The following is a 15548-nucleotide window of genomic DNA, read 5'->3' on the forward strand; positions in this document are numbered from 1 at the left end:
TTGATCCAATAACATTTTGAAAGTCTAGAATACTAAATCATGTAATCCCTTTTCAAGTAAGCCAGAGCCCTAAAAAGAACTAGCCATCTTGGCCAGTGGAAGTCTAGGAACAGATAAGAAGTAGTGCTGAACATCTAGGTATTTTCTACTTTTTTGGCTTCATCCGCTACTAAGCAGCTTTCATAGAAATGAACTGTGATATACGTCAAATGCTGTGGAGGTTCTCTTGGTACATCCATGATAAAGATGTGGAAAACCCGAGAAACACTGACCAATCAGAGCAGACTGGGCTTATCTGCGGGGATGGGCTTAAAGAGACAGGCACTAAAACTGCGTTTTCAGACAGAAGGTGAATTCAGATATGTAAACGTTCTACTAATAACCCAATTTACAAGTATGAACCTGAAAATGGGCATAATATGGGACCTTTGAATAGTGTAATTGTAGAATAGTTACCTGGATTATATTCTGGCAAAAACAATAACATTTTCAAATAAGATTTCAATGCTATGTTGCAGTTGTGTTGCAAGAAAGCAAATGCTTGTTGACGGAAAGAGACCAGGAGAAACAACCCTGCTAGTCGAGTCAAAGTCGGAGAGTTTGTAGTGTTTTCAAGAGGAACGAGGTGTCACTTGCCAGCTGTTGCTCAATAAGCCGTGGCCCCTGTCCATTAGGCCAGAGGAGTTAATAAGACATGAGACAGGCCAGACCCAAGTGAGGAATGAAGGTCATTGAGTCACCAAGCAGACCTCATCCAGCTAACATTTCATGCAGCCCACAGGTTTCTGCAGTTCGGCTCACAAAAAGATACACACGCACACAGCCCTCTGGGTTCTTAAACCACACACTTACACACAAACTGTACCTTGGCTTTATGCAACAGCTGTCGCTCACAGGGCTAAAATTGCTATGAAACCAGAACATTTTTGTAACCCTTTTAGACAGAGGACACGCTCTGACTAACACTCAGTCATTCCACCTGACCTGTTAGCACTTAACAGGTTGATCCCGGCCACAAAAACAGACATTCACAATTTCATGGCTAGTTTAATGTTCAGTTGTGTTTTTGTTGGTCCACCTCATGGAAAACATACTAATCATCACCACCTCTCTTGCTCACCTTCATTCAAATGCAAAAACCATTACACTGACAGAACTCTGGATCATGTACCGTCATCTCAGGTGTTCTTTCCATTGAGTTTACACAAATTAAAAACCATAGTTTATGAAAATACATTTTGATGAACCTCCTAATAAACCATCAATGTAGCGGCATGAATTGTATGGATACCCACATGCAATGCATGTAAAAATAAGCCGATGATTTGCCATTGTGTAGCACTGTGGCTAGCCTTTTAGCATCAAAATAAAGCCGTGTGCCATGCTATGCTCACTCCCTGCCACCATAAGTTCTCTGTGTGGGACTGTAATACTGAACTGTGACCAGTCCACTGCAATAGTTTTGTAAAACAATTAAACAGTGGCACCCGCAGTAATGTCGATGTGGCTATAACACTCTGCTCCGGCATTAGCTAGCGCAGGGCTATGCTGAAGCCTATAAAGTAGCCCGGTGGCAGACAAAGCTAGTGCCGACCATACTGATGGTACTGTAGCTTCATGAACCGATGATAGCATTTTCTGGTGGGGCTCCTCAGTGTAATGGGCCAACTATAGATGGGTTTGTTTGTTCTTGAGTGAGGAGGACCATGCAGTTCCTACAGGGACTTAACATTAGTTCCATTGAGTGAGTCGACCATCTGCCCACCATTAACCCCAGAACCCTCCTTCTCTTTACAGGCTGGACAATTTGCTTAATATGGCCTATGGCGTAAAGAGGTAATTAAAAACTTCACCCAATGCCAGATGTCCATGTTGACTCAATGATTTTTCAATATCCTTTTTTTCTGTTCTTTTTTTAGTTTATGTTTCCTTGTATTTTTGCAGTCACTTTGCGTTTGACAATTCGTTCAAGGTCAACTGCATCTTTGGTTCTTTTATTTATTTGTTTGTTTTCCTTGTGAGCTTGAGTTGGTTTTAAAACCCTACCAACCACTTAAGGTGTAAAAAAAGAAAACAATCAGAAAACAATCAGTCTTTGTTTTCAGTGGTAATGAATTTGCTTTGTTTTGATTATGACAAGTGCTGGTGGTGTTTGGATTGTTTTGGGTTGTTTCTGTGTACTGAATGGATTTTGTTCTCTGGTGTAAAACTCCTAATTTCTAGGTGTGTTTTTTTCTACCGGATTCAGGTTCTCCTGCCTTGTCACTCTACAGCTATAGCTTGTGAACAGTCTTTCTTCATGAGCAAATTTTGAATCTGTCACTTTGATTGTATAGATATTTCTCCTACATCATTAGAGTAAAACCTTAGCACATCCACTATGAACTATGTACACAGTCCTTTATGCGATAAATGTACATCTGTGCAGTGGAAGCCATGACAAATTTATATATTTCCTTAATTTCTTTAACTGAGATGAGGTAGTGTTCAGCGAGGACACGGGATGAGGCTGGATGAACCTGGATCCCTGCTGGAAACAGGAAATGCTGTTTCACTGCAGACAGCTCCAGCTTTGCTCGGCACTGCTCTGCTCGATTTCCTTCCTTTCGCCTCCATGTTTCATTTTGCTTTTGTGCCACCATAGGCCTTACATCACCCAGAGCAGGAGCCACTGTGATGATAGATGTTTCATGTTCTGACAGTGGCATCTTGCATGTTGTAAGCACAAGGGACACCATCTGAAGACAGCTTAGCAGCTCAAACAGAGATGAAGTTTTAGCTCAGGAGAAATGTTCCCATAGCCCATTCCCTGTAGCTGTAATTTTGTTGAACTCTTAGTGCCTCCCATGCCAAATAAGTACTGTGGCCTCACTCAGAGTCTTTATGTAATTTTGTAAAGGTGAAAATGGTGTCTGATTCAGTCGTCCTGATTGCAAAGCATGCCATCAAGTTAGAAGTGCTTTTCAGTGATCTGAGGTTATTATTTGAAAGGAGAGAGAAGAAAGGTGTTAAGAGCTGGAGATGGTCGGCTTTAGAATGGACAGAATAGATATCTGGTCAGCTACACTGTTGCTATGCAACCCCTGGTCTCGTCTGTAACAGTGGTTAGTTTGGTCCCGCTCTGATGGGTACGCACATGTGCACGTTTGCACACACAGACACACATGTACATACGGGCACACTCTCCACATCCTCACAGTGTTAGCTAGCCTCCAAACCATCACACTCTCACATGCTCCAGCTTTTGCATATAAATGAAGTTTTTTTTTCCTCAAGCCCAGCAGGACACGCCTGAACGCAGACAAGCATGTCAGACAAGCCCTTGACGTGATGAAGCAGGTTAAGATTTCACCTGTTTGATAATGGAGGAAATATTCATTCGCCTCAACAAGACATGTAGAGATATGTGAGACAAAGGACCTTTTATAATACAGTTTGCTGCTGCAGCAAGTCTATGGCAAATATATATATATACTGTATACACTAATATAATCTGTTTATCTTACTTAACATACATACAAAAAAAGTCTAATCAGTGCAGAGAGCCCTTACTGTTAATAAGCTAACCGCCCTAGGTGCTTGTATTAGCTTCCACAACAAACACAATAGCCAGAAGCAAACTCTGCATGACCAAAGTCAGGCAGGAAGGTCGTAGTGATTCCCGGCCATTTATAGTTGCTGGAGAGAGAGGCGTGGGGGCCAACAGCAGCAAGCAGCACTATCGATCAGTGCCACAAGCTCTGGAATAGAATAGAACAGACCAGAACACCCTGCAGACTGCGGGAGGAGTGGGAGGAATACACTTTGTACCTTAATGCCACTGGGCTGTAAAGTGCTTCCATTTTCCATTTAGTTTGCTCCCTCTTCCCTCTCTCGCTTTCCTTAAGGAAGCAGCCGTCTCTGAGACAGCTGCAGCAAAGCGGAAATCTCAATTAAAGCACACCCAATAATGCCTATAGTCATTTCTTGGAGAGAGGTGGCATAAGAAATGAACCTTTTTATCTCATTTACCTTTTATTTAAAAGTGGGGATTTTTTTCCTCCTTTCCCTTTCCTTTGAGCGGAAAGGCAATTAAGTGAAGTCAACTGAGGATTCAAATCTCTTGCATCACAAGAAAAAGGCGAAGATTATGAGGCGAATGAGAACAGATTTAGCAGGCTGGTGCATGATATTTGATGGATTTCTAGCAATGGTTTAATTCAACAACTTCCTGCAATTTAGCTCGTACTGTAAAGGAGCCACTCAAGGACACAAAGACAGAACCTACGTCTGCATCTCCTTCAGCAGAGATTCAGCTCAGCACGCAGCAGTGTCGTCATTCCTGACAGGGGGCCTCTCGGCATCGAGGGGCTCATTTAGTAGTAGCTACGCAGATACATGTACAACTCGTGCATTTAAACTTAAGCATACATGCACATATGATAAACACCCGTGTATATGCACCCTGATTTATCTGATATGTATTTAGCTGGGAGATCAGTAGTTGTAATTTGATCTGTATTTATTTGGTTATTTATTATGGCTGTAGACAGTAGTGTATCATGCAGGTGAGCGTCATGGCAAGCTTTTAGATTTGGAAGGAGGTTTATGTTTTTAAAAAGAGGCTCTCAAAAAAACAAGAGGAAGATTTCACCGATTTATTCATTTCATGTACAGTAGATGCAGGCATTCAGTTCCACTGTATTCCTTAACCCGTTAAATTAAAACTTGCTCTTTTCTCTCCCCCTCCCCCCTTCTGCTCTCCTTTAACTCTCAGGTTCTCTCCCATCACCATTGACAGCATGACCAGCCTGGTTGGCATGAACATCCCTGGGCACACGGGCACCGGTTGGTGCATCTTTGTGTACAACCTATCCCCAGATTCGGATGAGAGTGTGCTCTGGCAGCTCTTTGGGCCCTTCGGTGCGGTCAACAATGTCAAGGTGATCCGTGACTTCAACACCAACAAGTGCAAAGGCTTCGGCTTCGTCACCATGACGAATTATGACGAGGCGGCCATGGCCATTGCGAGTCTCAACGGCTACAGGTTGGGCGACCGCGTCTTGCAAGTCTCCTTCAAGACCAACAAGACACACAAGTCCTGAACTTTAACAGGTAGAAGCAGTTGCCCCGCGACTTTGTCTGCTCCCAAATTGCCCCTTACCTTTCCCTCCACCTCCACCCGTCCCTTAGCCCCTTTAGTCAATACCACCCTACAACAGCCATCCAACACAGCTCCAACTCCAACTGGAACACAAAGCAACCGACAAACCATCAAACAAATTGAACTAGAAATGGCTTATATTATAACTTTGGACCTATAAGCCAATGTTGCCTAAGTATTACAAAAATGAAACGATGAAAATGTTCATTAGTTTTTCGAAGTTCCTGTGATAATGCAGGCTTCTCTTTGTTGTATATTCTTTCTGTTTGTTGTGGTTGTTAAAATGATTTTTCTCTTCTGTGTAAACAGTAGCAAACCCCCTGTATCCCCTTATTTCAGAGAAGAGAACGTCCTTTTTAGATTGAAACCTTTTCTCTGTCTTGATTCAGGATTTGTTTTTCTTTTGTAAATCCGGATCCACTGTCGTTAGTATTATAAACCTCCCTGTCGGTGAAAGGGAGGGAGCTCTTTTTTTAAATTGGTAAACCATTCATTCATTTTTAGTGTGTATCAAAAACTTCCCCTTATCGATTATAGACAGGATTCCACAATCCTAGTAACTCTGATTTAGAAGAAAAAAAAAAGAATTTCTAACATTGTTTTTGTTTTGTATCGCAAACAAAACATAATGTCTTTCCTCACAGGGGTTCAGGGAGATGGGGCGAGGGAGGGGATGGGTTAGCTTTCCTGATGACACGTTCAGTAATTTAAGAAAAAAAAATAACACTGTTGCCAAAGAGAAGATCTCTTTGCTTGAAAAAAAATACGTTTAGAAAAAGATAAAAATAAAGAGAAAGAAGATCTATTTTTATAAATGATGATTAAAATAATAATTATTGAAGAATTTTTACAAGAATCTGGATTTGAAAAAAGAGAAAAATATTTTGACTGGCTAACTAGGGGGGGCCGGGGCGGGAGGGAGGGGGCACCACCTTGTCTTGTCGTTCTGCCGTGGTACTTTATAGGATCAAAGGTTGTTTGTTTTTTGGGGAATCCAAGTTGGCAGTGATTTTGTAGATGGAAGGGATGCAAACTGAGGCAGGTGATTTTGGTAATTTTTCACATATGTACTAGTGCGTAATTATTCAACAGCGATACCCAAAAGGGAAGGGAGAGGGGTCTTTCCAAGGCCTAACCATCCTTATAGTCCAGAGCCCAAAGCAAGAAGACCCTTCGTCCACTTTTTTTCCTGTTTTTGTCATCAGTCAAAATGGGATATCAGTAAATAGATATATACACATCTATCCATTTAGAGAGCATACTATACATTATCTATATCATTTTCTTCGCTCTGCGTTTGTGAACTTACATTTGAAAAGAACTTCCTTTTAGCGATCAACAGTAGGTGCTATACTACATTATTCACATATCTTAAATATCCAAGTTTGTTGTTCTATGTGTTGTTTAAAGAAAAAAAATACTTCGATGTTGGCATTGAATTGAGCTGCTGTTCTTTGTTTAATATTTGTTTATTGTTGGCCCATATATCTGGTGAGACTATTTCTTTGCTGAATAACCAGATAAACGAATTTGGGCCTTGTAAGAATCACTGAACAAAATTTTTATTTTGTATTTTTTTTGTTTGGCTTGCTGACTTTTAGGTTACTTGCTGAGCGTGAAACGTTTGTCAAAACTAAATGATGATTAGCTAGTTCCGTTAGTCTAGATATTTGTTTCCTTAAAAAGGATCTATGACAACTGTGTCTTTATTTGCTGTGTACAAATAGATGATATATATATACATATATAGTCTACATTTGTTTTACAATATCTACTGTACTATATGAGTTGTCACTGTTCTTTTGTTTGAGCTTGTCTTTTTCATATGACAACTTATTATGAAGTGGTGGTTCAGTTACTTAGAAAAACTTGTGAGGAAACTGTTCAATTGTTGTCATGTTGCTTGTGGAGAAAAAAAAAGATTTGGATTAACTTTCAGTTTGCTACCGCGGCAAAAGAAACCGAACAAAAGCTTAGAATATAACTGTATTTGTTTATTTACTTATCTATTTTTTAAACTATTTATTTTTCTATTTATTTGTATTTATTATATATTTATTAATTGATTAATTTATCTGTGTATTTATGTATTTATTTGTTTCATTGTCTGTGTATTTGCGTGATTCTGGTACAGGGAGGGGGCGTTTCTGAGCAAAAGGGAACAAAGCGACTAGTGGAGAGACTCTTCCAGTAGTCCACTGCACTGAGAGAACTTTTAGTACGTTTGTGCTTTGTACCAATATATCAAAATTACAATATAAAAAAATCTTAAAGTCAAGAAAACTGAAAAAAATGTCTGGAGGGTTGGGGGACGCTCTTCCCTTATTACTAGAAACAGTTACTCGCTATGCATAACCTAGTTAATAGTTAAATTTGCTATTGCTTTTTTCTTGTCTTGTTAAAATGAAATCTTTAGATCTTTTTCAATAAAGTTTAGTCTTAATAGAATGTTATAAACAGTCGTTCTGGTTCAATATAACCTGTGATAAGTTTGTGTAGTTCTAAAAAGCCACTCCGTCCACACCCTCCCTCCACTTACTACCGCTTTGTGATGAAACCTTATGCAAAAATGTGGGTCTGAAAGCATAGTTTTCAGTTTTCAGTGAAACATTTTATATAACATTCAGCTCTTGGAGGCTTGGGCAGAAACATTTTAAAAGGAGCAAATGCCCATTGTTGTTTGAGGGTCATTCATTGCACTGGACTAAATCGGTCAAAATCACTTAAGAGTCAAAACTTATTTTTAAAAATATTCATCATGTTTTCAAATGACATACCAACAAATCTTTAAAAATGAGAAATTGTTACCATTGCACACCAACTGTTATTTACAGCAGTTGTTGCTATACTTAAGAAGTACTCTGGAGGTATGAAAAGGGATTGTACCGATTCTATATTTTATATACTCTAATATGATATATATTATATATTTTGAAAGGTGAAAGGTAAGGGAATGGTTCCAGAAGTATAAATATAAAGAATTGGATTTTTTTGTTTGTTGTTAAGACTTGAAAACATGAAGGAGGTGTGTGGAGAGCATTTCAAACACTCAGACGCATGCTCACATAAAGTACATCCTTCTCTCTCACACCTCAGTCATCTGACAGGCCGGGTCATCTTATATCGTCATTATTATCCAGTCTTCATCTGCGCCATCCAATCACATAGTTTTCTAACGTCATAGCGGCAACAAACCAACCAACCAACCCACCCACGCACCAACCAACCAGACCCCTTCATGCTCCCCGCCGCCGTCGGGAGCTTGAATTATGCAACGACCCCAGTAGAATGTTGTTCTGATGTGTGAACTAATTTCCTACACTGTATGACTTTTGAACTCTTACGATGCGTGCCTGTGTTCCGCCTAGACCCTGTGTGCACATGAGAATGTGTGTGTGTGTGTTTAGTGTGTGTGTGTGGGCGCGCATTAGTGCATGTTTGTATGCATGTTCCTTTATGTAATTGTGTGTGTGTTGTGCGTTTATCTTCATATGTTTGTTCATGTGGAGTACATCCAAATGTACGTATGTGCAGTATGTTAAGTAGTTATACGTGTGTGTGTGTGTGTGTGTGTGTGATTGTGTGATTGTGTGTGTGTGTGATTGTGATTGTGCATTTGGGTCTGCTTAGTGCACATGTATACAAAAGTATATGTGTGTGTCTCCCTGAGTGTATGTGCGCGGGTGTGACAGAGAGGGCACGTGCGGTTGCTCAAAATGTGTGTGTGTGTGTGTGCATGTCAGGGTGTTTGAAACATGGGGCTGCGTCACCTCGCTCTATGCCCAACCCCTATGGCTCACACCATCCCCTGTAGCGCCTTATAGTGGCAGCCTGCCAGTAGGAACAACGCAGCCAGTAGTGGAGGAGGGAAGGTGAACAGAGGAACTAGGCTCTTCTTGTCAGTTTTCATTTTCCTCCTGAGACGTGTTTGTTTACTATCTGAAAAATCTATAAACTAAATCTTTAAAGACAAAAAAGACGAAAAAATGTTCACAGGGCCCCATGACCGCGGCTCTCTCTACTCTCTCCTGCTTATGTTATTACTTAACAATTATCAATGATGATTATTATGATTATTATTGCTATTATTCTTAGTATTCTTATTCTTATTATTAATCCAATTACTGCGATGAATGACTTCATGTTATCCTTGCTAGTTTAGGTCATTTCTGAAACTGGAAACAAAATAAAAATCTTGCTGTAAATGTTTGTTTTTTCTTTTTCATAAAACTGTTGTGTTTGAATTATTTGTACTTTTGAATGTTGGGACAATAAAATGAGGTGTTAAGAGCTTGGATGTTTCTTGTCGTGATGAATGGAGCATTTCATTATTTCACGCTGCAACCTAGAAGGGGACGTCTTTCCTAATATGTTTAAAATATTTCTTCTTCTATTAAAGGTCAGATATTGTGAAAAGTGAGATTTCCATATCTTTTTATAAGCAGGTGGAGAAGCTATATAAATACTGAGAAATTATGAAAACACTTAATCCACAGAGAAATGCACACAGCCCGTATTCAGAAACTGCCTTTAAACAAGCCCTCAGGACTTCTGTACGACTGTGATGTCAAAACTGTAGTATTATATATAGGTAGGAAGTGATGCTACATTGCCGTCACTGTCCCTGGCTGCAATCAGGTTGACGAGATGATGAGAGCACAGACAAGGAAGACCCAAAAACGCTGACCAACCAGAGCAGACTGTGCTTTTTCAGGAGTAGGGCTTAAAAAGAGACAGGCACTAAAATGGAGCGTTTCAGACAGAGGGTAAATCAGGTATATTCAGATAGACAGAGAATTAGGAGTTTGAACCTGAAAATTAGCATAATATTGGACCTTTAATCAGGGAATCAAAACAATGTGATGGACACTTCATGTCTTTAATGCACTCGATGAAAGACGCACCGGATATTTTGCATATTCAGTGTATATTGTAGATTTGGTTAATTCATCAGACAGAACTTTTATTTATCAGGGACAAAAATGCTAACATTTGATATAGTTCCACAAATGAGTCTTTGCTACTTTTTGAATTGATTCATGATTAAAAAATGGAATCTTTTTTGCGTTTCTGACAAAGCAAGTCATTTGAAGAAGTTATCTTGGGCTCAGAGAAACTATGAAGGGTGTTTTTGATCTTCTTCTGGCATTTTTACATCAATTGATTAAAAAAAAATACAAACAGATTAACAAAAAAAATCTCATTTGATTAGCAATAGTTGCAGTCGCAGTATTTTGTTGTTGTTTTTAACTTGAGGCAAGATTTCAAATTAGAAAGACAACACAACAGAATTAACTGCAACATTAAATCACAGATTTAATCTGCGTTCACTGCGACCTTTCAGCTTCTGAGGGACAGTCACGACTATGAGGCAGTAACACTGCAGACATAAAACGCAGTGCTGATCTCAGTCAGCCCTCTGAGCTACTGCTGTAGGACAGGAGAGAGGAATCAGTGAGATAACACTGCCCCCTGTATCTTCACCAGAGTATCCGAGACCTTTGTGTCATAATGCTGCCTGCCGCGGAGTAGGAATATCTGTGGTTAATACAGGCTTTTCATCTCATCTCTGCTTTGCAATAAGTCACCTACACTACAGCTCATCGCTGCTGCAGACTGCATCAGTTCATCAATAACAATGTTCTCAATGTACTCAGTAATGTCCAGTGATGTGAGCCCAGCTTTACACCTTTATAATCCAAATCACACTGGAGAGCATTACAGTGGTTTCGGAGGAAATGATGGTTGTTAAGCTCTGATATGTTCAGCCACTCTTGTCTTTCCTCTCCCGTTGTTAGCAACTTAATGATCCTCTACTCTCATCAAGGAGAATGTAGATGGGGAGGACATGAGTCAGCGTGTGCTTTCAAATCCCTTTTGAACTGACTACTTCGGGGGTTTAAAGGCAACAGCTAGTTCAATAAATAACTGTTGATTTCTACTTTAATGTGGTGTTGTTCTCAAAGAAGCCGTTTTACTCTAGTGTGACTCAGACGTGGTTAATACAAAATGCAGCATGGAAAATCACTTCAAATATCTGATGCACACGAGATGTTTCAATTCCAAAGGAAGTAAAAGTGCTCTTGTTACAGAGAGTTGTTGGGTTTAATTTGGCTCGGTTCTCACCATATTCTGCCACCAGGTGCGACCATATGATGCTGCCTCTCAGTTTCTATATAAACCACTTTTCATCTGCCTGGGTGAGAGCTGATCACACTCGCTCCATGGTGTGAATGTCAGCATCCTGCCGCGCTGTGATGTAGACGGCAGTTTTGCCAAATGACAAGTATGAGTCTCACAGTCGGAAGCATATTATTTCATAAGGAGCTACTTGTCTTTGACAAATCTTCTGCAGTCAAATCTGTGCAGTGGGGGAGCTGTTGTTGCCCTCTAGCTCTCCTTGGTACACACTCTGACATTAATGGGATACCTCTCTTCACCCCGTTGTCCACTTTAGAGATTTCACACCTCCTAATCAAAAGACTCTCAGCTTCACTTTGTGTTATTTATTAACCGAACTGCTCTCAGACGAGTGTGCAGTCCACTTTATTTTCTGTTCTGGCATTGCTGATCAGACTGAATCGACTGACTGTTTAATCATAAAGTTTGTTTTAATGTGTTGTGTTACCATGGATAATGTATGTGTTTATTCAAGTAAGTCTTTGAAACCAACTTCTGTTGTAATAAAGTGTGTTGTGTTTTATCTTCCTACTGCACTTTGTGACTTTTGGATATCGAGATTACAGCAGCCTGCTGTTCTAAAAAAAAAGTTCACTTCCTGTTTGTAGTAGGTGATAAGCCACCCAGATACTGACACATCTTTCCTTAAGATCAATTCAGTAATTAGTGCCTAAACAATAATCCAACATATTAAAAAACTATCATATTCTGTGTGGAACAGTATCTCCACTCCCAGAATTAATGTTTGATGTCATAAAAGTGTATTTCTTCATGATGTTAATGGAGGTGATCTATTTTAGGATATCCCCTCCTCCTCAATAAAACACTGCAGGAAACCCTGAATATGAGTTATTAGATTATATGTTGTTCTAAAAAGGTGGGGGAAATGATCATAGTAGTTAGCTTTAGCCAAATTAGAAACACAACATTATTCAGTTATTGAATCAGAATGGGTGCAGTTCTATTTACATGTCATTACTCTGGTTTGTCTTGCATATAACGTTGCTGTTGATCAGATGATTCATTAATCTGTTTGCTTTAATGGCATTATACTGTTGGTTGTCACAATGCTGTTCTTGTTTACTTGCTGTGACAGTGGAGAATAGTTTTGATGACCAGATCATTACAAAATGGCATGCCATTAAATTCTTTCCTTTATTTTACGTCTGTAGCTGCTTTAAATTATTAAACTAATTTCTCACAGCCTACACTGGAAGCATTTTGCCCTATTTATTTTATCCTTTCTCATCTTTATAATAACTCATAGATGCTTTTGATTGGCTACTGGCTACTCTTAGTGGTATCATCTGCAACTGACAAGTTAGGATGGGAACCATTCAACTGACAACCAGTTCAACCCAAAAAAAAAGAAAAAAGAGAAATGGGCGACAGCGACCGAGCACCACCATACACACCCAGCCTCCTTTCTTACTTCTGACTAGCAAATGTTTGCCCAGTTAAGTTGTTTCCATTCTTAAGGTCACTTGAAGTTTGGATGCTTAACAAATGCACTGGCAGATTGGTATCTCTCAGTTTAACAAACTTTTTCGACACAAGTTGTGTGAACAATGATGGAGCCATCAGTGCTGGTGCTTCCTTGGAGAGCGAGTGACACTCACGAGGGCCTAATAAAGCACTGAATCCCATTCAGGAAGTCTCAGTCCCTAAGGGCTCTGTTTGCAATCTGCTCCCCTGTGAAGTCTCTTAATTTCAGTGCAATATTTCCGACACCATGGGATCACACTGTTCTTGCTAAGGGGCAGCGCATTCTTGTACACACAATCTGTCACCATGTTGTGGCATCGCTGCAATTCACGACTCACCAATGTGATGCTTTATTGAGATGGATAGCTATGACTGCCCAGAGCTGGAATCACACGCAGAACTTACTAAAACATACTAATATGAGAGAAGACATCGGAGTCAAAGCTTCCAATCAACCCTGTTTGTGACGATGAATGCCTGAAGAGGTAATCACATGCACATTTTTCTCTAATCAGGCTTCTGCTGCAAATAGAGGAAAGGAGATGCTCGTTCCTGGCCATGATCTCGACTGCGAAGGAGCTACAGCTTGTCGGTGCAGAGAATGCCCCCATGCTGTGGTCTGTTGTGCTATAAAGCATCACAGAGGCGACGCAAGGTTCAAGATTTATTCAAATGTGTTCAGTAATCCTTTTCTTACTTTAAATCATTCTGATATTGTGATGTTTAATATGAAGGATCTATGAAAACTGGCTTGCCGCAGTGCATATCATTGAATAAATTGAATTCTTAATGTGTGAACTGCCACAATATTAGGTTGTTGTTGTCATCGCCTTCGCCACCGTCATTGTTGTTGTTGTTTAGGTGATTTATTTTTATATTTGCCTGAAACTAAGGCTATACTGTATGAACCTTTGTTCTTAATTGGTTCTGACAAATGAGTTAATTAGCATTGTTATGTGGCCAGTGTGTTCTACCTGTGGGCCTTGAACTATTGCAATGTGTATTAACATTTAGATACATTCACAGTTGTACTGCCTTAACTATGGAAACAGTTCATTTGTGATTTCATGACAATGAGTTAAATATACTGTAACCTCAAGCCCTGTAATGCTGTTGTTAGCTAAGGTTAATATCGCTGTATAAATGAAACTTGCATTGTTTATAGTGAGGTGCACTATAAACACAATAAGTAGGTGAGAATTGAGGCAGCTTAATGAGGAGCTACCAACCAACAGTTGCACAGATATATTCATACACATAAGTATATATTTGTCTCCATATCCACTTGTAAAGTTGGAAGTAAGCGTGATATAGGCTTAAAGATTCAGGTGCACACTTCAAGAGAACAATTACGGTATGTATGTGCAGAATGACTGTTACAGATTCAGCTGTGTGTGTAGGATGAAATGAGACAAGTTATAAATATGCATTGCAATCATTCTAATTTAAAAGATCGAGTTTCAGAATGTATGCCCATTGAAGATTCAAATACCGCCCTTGAATTCCAATGCAACAAACAAATATTCTAATATGTTATACCGGCCTTGCTTACCCTCCTCATTTGCATGCGCAAAATGGCACCGTCAAATGGACTAAACTGTTTTGTACATTATGCAGCAGAGACAAACAGGACAGCACTTCATCCACTGATGACTGGACCAGCAGATGGTGTGTAAATAATGCACGTTGTCTCGTGGGAAGATCTAAGTCTGTCTCAGATTTGTTTGATGCTCCAACCCTTCTCCCTCACACAAAGTGACCCTTGCAATGTTAATAATAAATAGTGTTCATTGGATCCAAGGGCAGTGCGCAGTCTGGAATGCATGATGTCTATAATGGCACCATTCAGTGTATTCTCATACGATGGTCTGCATGATATCTTACGAAAAGTTATTTGTTGTGCGTTATCCTACGAGTGATCTGTGTGCCTGCCCGAGCCCCTGCACTGCAGAATCTATTAAGGCATTAAAACTACTTAGTTAGGTCTAAGAAAAGATTGCAGTTTGAGTTAAAATAAGTATGTTTGGGGCGGCCGGTGGCTGAGTGGTTAGAGCAGCCGGCCCATGTAAAGAGCCCCCCCCCCTCAGTGGTCTGTTTGTTTGACCCCAACGTCCTCCCTTTTATACCACGCCGCCTGACTTCCTCCTGAGAGACAGCGCTGCAAATCCTGGCTCACAATTACCTGGGTTATATATTTTTAATTAATTTCATAATTATAGGAGGGCATTACTTTTTGTAGGCATAAGTAGAAACAGCAAATGAGAACAGTCTGTACCATTGGTTAGCATTCAATACAGACAAAAATCTCTGGCCAATGTTATATTTTACCCTGCACATATCTCTTGGTTTAATTTGCATTCAGGTAACAATTTTATTTCAGTCTTCACAAAACCGCATTTTTACTTTTTTACCTAAATTATTCATTGTTTTTGTTGTTTTATTTACATGATAACACTCTGTTCCAAAGGGAAGTCAGGTAACAGACGCACAGTTGCCGAGCAGCACTCTTGCTGCCTGGAGCTGGTGGGGATTCAATGTCTTTCTCAAGGGCACTTCGTCGGTGTAGATTCTTGTCATCATGAGGGCATTCTCCAGTCACAATGTGGTTTCCCAGTAAAGTAAACTGACAGGGCAGATACTGGAAGTAGTAATGACATCCTCAACTCTTCACCGCTCATGTTCCCTCTCTTTTCACCAGTAACTAGACACTACCAGCTCACCACAGACCATACAAACCAGA

General features: G+C 39.9%; 1 protein-coding gene across 2 annotated transcripts in view; it reads left to right on the forward strand.

Moving 5' to 3' along the window:
- Positions 1-5661, forward strand: part of elavl4 (ELAV like neuron-specific RNA binding protein 4) — a 75141-nt gene extending 69480 nt beyond the window's left edge. For both annotated transcript variants that reach the window (XM_083940175.1, XM_083940176.1), the window contains 2 exons: positions 1798-1836; positions 4757-5661. In XM_083940175.1, the coding sequence (XP_083796301.1) occupies positions 1798-1836; positions 4757-5084 (367 nt within the window). In that variant the 3' untranslated portion in view covers positions 5085-5661. The remainder of the gene's footprint in view (positions 1-1797; positions 1837-4756) is intronic.
- The last annotated feature ends 9887 nt before the right edge of the window (positions 5662-15548 follow it).

The sequence above is a fragment of the Echiichthys vipera genome, assembly GCF_963691815.1.
Source record: "Echiichthys vipera genome assembly, chromosome: 3".
In the NCBI taxonomy this organism is placed as follows: domain Eukaryota; kingdom Metazoa; phylum Chordata; class Actinopteri; order Perciformes; family Trachinidae; genus Echiichthys; species Echiichthys vipera.